This window comes from Cebus imitator, unplaced genomic scaffold (genome assembly GCF_001604975.1).
Source record: "Cebus imitator isolate Cc_AM_T3 unplaced genomic scaffold, Cebus_imitator-1.0 Scaffold45, whole genome shotgun sequence".
Lineage (NCBI taxonomy): Eukaryota > Metazoa > Chordata > Mammalia > Primates > Cebidae > Cebus > Cebus imitator.
Window position 1 is genome coordinate 16,555,545 of NW_016107360.1, and position 6,829 is coordinate 16,562,373.

General features: G+C 37.6%; 1 protein-coding gene across 3 annotated transcripts in view; it reads left to right on the plus strand.

The window, feature by feature from the left end:
* Window positions 1-6,829, plus strand: part of AVL9 (AVL9 cell migration associated) — a 75,432-nt gene that overhangs the window by 41,379 nt on the left and 27,224 nt on the right. For all 3 annotated transcript variants that reach the window (XM_017527136.1, XM_017527137.1, XM_037737958.1), the window contains exons 9-10: window positions 1,572-1,641; window positions 1,937-2,472. In XM_017527136.1, the coding sequence (XP_017382625.1) occupies window positions 1,572-1,641; window positions 1,937-2,472 (606 nt within the window). The remainder of the gene's footprint in view (window positions 1-1,571; window positions 1,642-1,936; window positions 2,473-6,829) is intronic.

Sequence of the window (6,829 nt, forward strand, 5' to 3'; positions counted from 1 at the left end):
TACAAAAATTAGCCAGGTGTGGTGGCAAGCAACTGTAGTCCCAGCTACTCAGGAGGCTGAGGCGGGAGAATTGCTTGAACCCGGGAGGAGGAGGTTGCAGTAAGCCAAGATCGCAACACTGCACTCCAGCCTGGGTGACAGAGCGAGACTCCATCTCAAAATAAATTAATAAATATGTACTCCTTCACACAGAAAAAAAAGAGTTTTTTTTTTAAATGAACCCACCATACTAGTGTGGTGTTGCAAAAAAATTGTTTTAATTTCTAAAAATTTGATAAAATACACATAACATACAATTTATTATCATAACCATTTTAAGGTGTACAACTCAGTAGTGTTAAGTACATTCATATTATGCAGCCATCATCCCATCCAGCCACAGAACACTTTGAATTTCTTTTCATTTTTTGAGACAGGGTATTGCTCTGTTGCCCAGGCTAGAGTGCAGTGGTGCGTTCATGGCTCACTGCAACTCTAACTCCCAGGCTCAAGCAATTCTCTCACCTCAGCCTCCTGAGTAGCTGGGACCACAGTGCTGGGATTACAGGCATGAGCCAACACACTCAAGTCTATATTCCTTTATATATGTTCATTTTTTTCCCCCGAGTCAAAATACCTTGGAAGTAATTTGTAGACATTATGATATTTCACCCCTAAATACTTCAGGATGTGTTTCTTAAGAATAAGAATATATTCCTACATAACCAAAATACCATTTTCGCATTCAAGAAATTTAATACTGAGATGAGTGAAATCTGTTACAGTCCGTTTTCAAATTTCCCCAGATGTCATAATGTCCTTTGTAGCTAATTATTGTTTTCTTTTTAAAAAAATTATTTAATTTTTAATTTTAAAGAATAGAGATAGGGTCTCGCTATGTTGCCCAGGATGGTCTTGAACTCCTGTCCTCAAGCAACCCTCCTGCCTTGACCTCCCAAAGTGCTGGGATTACAGGCATGAGCCACCACAACTGGCCTGATTGTTGTTTTCAATCTGGGATCCAATCAAGGATCATGTATGCTAGCTTTCTTTTATTTCAAACAGTTCTGCCACCTCTCTTTTTTTTTGTTTCTTCTTTTCTTTCTATATTTTATGAGACTGTCATTTTAAAAATAATCCAGACTGGTGTTCTGGGTGAGATTTGTTTGTTTTCTTGTGGCTAGTTTCAGATTAAGCCTTTTTAGCAAGAATCCTACACAGGTAGTGGTGTGTCTCTGTCAGGACATGATATTAGGAGTCCCGTAACTATTTGTGGTAGCAGTATTGGTGATGTGAAGTTTGCTCATTTGATTGAGGTGGTGGTTGCCACTTTAATAGGTAATCTATAGAATGATAAATTTCAGACATTGTGAATATTTTGTTGCCCAGCAACCTTTCATAGTAGTTTTAGCATTTGTTGGGAATGTGTACCTAAATCATGGTGGATGCTAAATGGTGATTTTTTTTCTATCATTACTTCTATGTTTATTAGCTGTTATTCTTATATAAAGAATTTTTCCTTTTTTTTTTATTTGATCATTATGGATTGCTTCATGGATTTTCTAATTTGATTTTAATTTACTCCATTTCAGGTTCTTTTTTATATTTCTCCAGTGAATAAATTGGTGGGTGCATTGATGACTGTATTATCCCTTTTTCCAGGTAAGAAAACAGCAGTATCTACTCTTTCTTTTGTTTAACTTATACTGAAACTTAAACTTTCAGTAATAAAATTTTCAAAGATAAACTCATTAAGGTTATTTCTAATTTAATATGACATTTTCCTTTTAGAAATAGGTTTCTCTCTTTTGTCTGGGTTTCTTTCTGTTTTTTTTGTTTTTAATTGAAATGTGTGCAAGCTTATTCAGTTTTATAGGAGAGTCTACTAATAAAATATATAGCTCTTATTTTCTTCTCTATTATAAGCCAAGCTCTTCTCCAATATTGCATGTTTTAGGCATGATTGAACATGGTCTCAGTGACTGTTCTCAGTATAGACCCCGGAAAAGTATGTCTGAAGATGGTGGGCTTCAGGAAAATAACCCACGTACAGATGATTTTGTTTCTGCATCCACTTCTGACATTTCACATACCAACTTGGGAACTGTCAGGAAAGTAATGGCAGGAAACCATGGAGGAGATGCTGTCATGAAGACTGAAGAGCCTTTGCTCCAAGGAGAAGACAGCAGCAAAGGGCAGGAACCCAGTGATACCAATCAATATTTGAAACCTCCATCTCGCCCATCTCCAGAGTCCTCAGAAAGTGACTGGGAAACCTTGGATCCTAGTGTTTTAGAGGACCCCAACTTGAAAGAAAGGGAACAGCTGGGATCAGACCAGACAAACTTATTTCCAAAGGACTCTGTCCCCTCAGAGAGTCTTCCAATTACTGTACAACCTCAAGCTAATACGGGGCAGGTGGTCCTGACACCAGGGCTCATTTCCGGTTTGGAAGAGGACCAGTATGGCATGCCCCTGGCCATCTTCACAAAGGTAAAGTGTAATGTTTATTACTGAATTCCTTAAAGAATTTGAAAAATCCTTTTAGAGTATAACTTTTGAACTTTTGATATTCAACACATTTTCAGGTGGAAAATTTTCCTTGAAACTGTAAAATACATACCAACTATATGGTACCGTGGCATCTGTGGCCATTGTATAAGCCTGTAGGGAAGTACAGGGGATTTTGATTGGTAAATGTTTTGAAACTTAGTAGATGTGAGTCACATGCACAGTCACTGTCTTGGGTCTATTTTAATTATTAAGGTTTCTCCTTAAAGAATTAAGGAAGTTCAGAATGCCTGGATTGCACTCAATAAATACAGGCATATCTCGGAGATACTATGGTTTAGTTGCAGAACACTGCAATAAAGTGAGTCTCAGGAATTTTTTTGTTTCCAAATGCATATAAAAGTTATATTTATACTATACTATAGTCTATTAAAGTGTGCTATAGCAATAGGTCTTTTTTTAAATGTACATATCTTAATTTAAAAATACTTTAGGCTGGGCAGAGGGGCTCATGCCTGTAATCCCAAAACTTTAGGAGGCTGAGGCAGAAGGATCACTTGAGGCCAGGAGTTTGATTAGCCAGATGTGGTAACTCATGCCTGTGGTCCCAGCTACTTGGGAAGCTGAGGTTAGGAGGATCAGTTGAGCCCGGGAGGTTGAGGATACAGTGAGCTATGATCACGCCACTGCACTCCAGACTGGGTGTCAGAGGGAGACTCTGTTATTTTTTAAATAATAAATGTTTATTATTTAAAATTTAATAATTATTTTAAAAGCAACAAAGAGAATAAAATTTAAATAATTATGTAAAAAGTACACTAAAGTGAAGTATAATTATAAAATAATTTTTAATTTGTTATTTAAATATAAATGAATAAAACTCCTTTGTTGTCATTTTAACAACATTCACATCTTCACCAGGAGTAGACTCCATCACAAGAAACCACTCTCCTTATTCATAAGAAGCAGCTCCTTATCCATTCATGTTTTATCACGAGATTGCAGCAGTTCAGTCACATTTTGAGATTCCACTTCTAATTTTCTTGCTGTTTCCACCAAATCTCCCCCAAGGACTTGAACCCCTCAAAGTTATTCATGAGAGTAGTATCAACTTCTTTCAAACTCCTGTTAATCCTGATATTTTGACCTCCTCCTCTGAATCACAAATGTTCTTAATGGCATCTAGAATAATGTTTTCCAGAAGATTTTCAGTTTGCTTTTCCCAGATCCATCAAAGGAATCAGTATCCATGGCAGCTATAGCCTTATGAAATGTGTTTCTTAAGGCCGGGCACGGTGGCTCATGCCTATAATCCCAGCACTTTGGGAGGCCGAGGCGGGCGGATCACGAGGTCAAGAGATCGAGACCATCCTGGTCAACAAGGTGAAACCTCGTCCCTACTAAAAATACAAAAATTAGCTGGGTATGATGGTGCATGCCTGTAGTCCAGCTGAGGCAGAGGCTGAGGCAGGAAAATTGCTTGAACCCAGGAGGCGGAGGTTGCGGTGAACCGAGATCGCGCCATTGCACTTCAGTCTGGGCAACAACAGCGAAACTGTGTCTCAAAAAACAAAAAAGAAATGTGTTTCTTAAATAATAAGACTTGAAAGTCAAAATGACTCCTTGATCCATGGGCTCCAGAGTGGATGTTTCTCCTTGTATATCTTCATTACAGCTCTTAAATGACCACATGCATTGTCATGAGCAGCAATATTTTTAAAGGAATCTTTTTTTATTTTCTCCTGAGTAGTAGGCCTTAAATATTCAGTAAACCATGCTATAAAGAGATATGCTGTCATCCAGGCTTTGTTGTTCCATTCTGGAGCACAGGCAGGAGATTTAGCATAACTCTAAAGGGACCTAGGATTTGGGGAATGGTAAATGATCATTGGCGTCAGCTTGTTCTTGAAGCTTTGAAGCCAGGCATATGCTACTTGCCTACCTACAAAAGTCCTAGATGGCATCTTCTTCCAATAGAAAACCGTTTTCTTTATTGAAAATCTTTTGTATTCAAAATCTGTAACCACCTTCATCAAGGACCTTAGCTAGATCTTCTGAATAGCTTGCTACATCTTCTGTATCAGCACTTGCTGCTTCACCTTGCACTTTTATGTTATAGAAGCAGCTTCTTAAACATTGTGGGCTAACTCTGCTGGTTTCATACTTCTGCATCTTCTCACCTCTTTCAGCTTTCATGGAATTGAAAAGAGTTAGGGCCTTTCTCCAGATTAGGCTTTGGCTTAAGGGAATGTTCTATCTGGTTTTTGATCTTCTATCCAGATCACTCAGACTTTCTGCTTATCAGCAATAAGGCTGTTGTTTCACTTTCTTACCATTTGTGAGTTCACTGGCAAAAAAAAGTGTGTTTAGCAGCACTTTTAATTTCCTTCAGAAACTTTTCCTTTGCATCAACAACTTGGCTGTTTGGTGCAAGAGGCATAGATTTATGTCTGTCTCAGCTTTCGACATGCCTTTTAACTTAGTCATTTCTAGCTTTTGATTTTGAATAAGATGTGAGACTCTTCCTTTTACTTAGACCCTTAGATGCCATTGTTGGGTTGTTAATTGGCATAATTTAAATATTGCTGCATCTCAGGGAATAGGGAGGCCTGAGGAGAGGAGAAGAGACAGGAATGGCCAGTCAGTGGAGAAGTCAGAACACACACAATATTTATTAAATTCGTTGTCTATGTGGGTGTGTTTCATGTCACCCCAAAACATTTACAGTAATAACATCAAATATCACTGATCACAGATCAACATAACAAGTACAATAATAAGGAAAATGTGTGAGATATTGTGAGAATTACTGAAATGCGACAAACAGGGAAATGAGCACAGGCTGTTGGAAAAATGGCACTGATAGACTTGCTAGTTGCAGGATTGCCATAAACCTTCAATTTATAAAAAGCACAATAAAGTGAAGTACAATAAAAAGAGGTGCCTATATATATTAACATACTATAATTTTAAAAGAAAAAAGCTTAGATGTCTAACTTAATAAGCCTTATAAGTGATATAAGTTATGTAAGTGATATGTTATAACTAAAATAAGTATACATATATATTTACTAAGTATACTTAATACATATACTTAAGTGTACTTAATATATTAGTAAACTTCACTTGGATATAATAGTGTTTTGGCTAAATGTGTTCTAACACTATCTTTTTATAAAAACCATTCAGAATATATTTGAAATTTTTAAATAACTTAAATGCAATATAGTAAATCAAATTGAATCTTTAAATCACATCTTCTCAGGACATCATTTCTTAATGTCAATAATGCATTAAGATGAAGCAGTCAACTTCACTGGATCAAAAGTTACACTGGGCTGGACATAGCATCTCACACCTGTAATCTCAGCACTTTGGGAGGCCGAGGCAGGGAGGATTGCTTGAAACCAGGATCTAGAAACCAGAATGTTCAATAAAGCCACACCTCATCATTACAAAAAAGTAAAGTCAATTTTCTGGAGACGATGGCATATGCCTATAGTCACAGCTACTTGGGAGGCTGAGGCAAGAGGATCTCTTGAGCCCAGGTCTTTGAGGCTACTGTGAGCCATGACTGTGCCCCTGCACTCCAGCCTGAACTTTGGACTTTAGAGTAAGACCCTGTATGTATATAAAAATAAAGTACACAGATGCTGAGACATATTCCGGATTCTACACTGTTCGGATGTTTTGTTTTTCATCCTTTGTAGAAATACTTTTATTACTATTTGTGAATTGTTTTTCAAAGTAGAGCAGAAAAAAAAAATCTATTTCATTTATTATTCTGTAAGTACAGTTATCCCGCATTATTCATGGGAGACTAGTTCCAGGAACTTCCCCCATACCAAAATTAGAGAATGTTCAAGTCACTTATATAGTCGCATAGTATTTGCATATAACCTGTCCACATCCTCCCATATGCTTTTTTTGTTTTGTTTGTTTTTTGAGATGAAGTCTCACCCTGTCACCCAGGCTAGAGTGCAGTGGCAGAACCTTGGCTCACTGCAGCTTCCACCTCCCAGGTTCAAGCAATTCTCCTGCTTCAGCCTCCTGAGTAGCTGGGAATACAGGTGCCCACCACTATGCCCAGCTAATTTTTGTATTTTTAATAGAGACAGGGTTTCACTATGTTGACCAGGCTGGTCTGGAACTCCTGAACTCGGGTGATCCACCCACCTCAGCCTCCCACAGTGCTGGGATTACAGGCGTGAGCCACTGTGCCCGGCTTCTTCTGAATACTTTAAATCACCTCTAGATTATTTATAAAACCTAATATAATGTAAATGCTATGTGAATAGTTATTATGCTGGGTTTTTAAATTTTGTATTATCATTTTTCT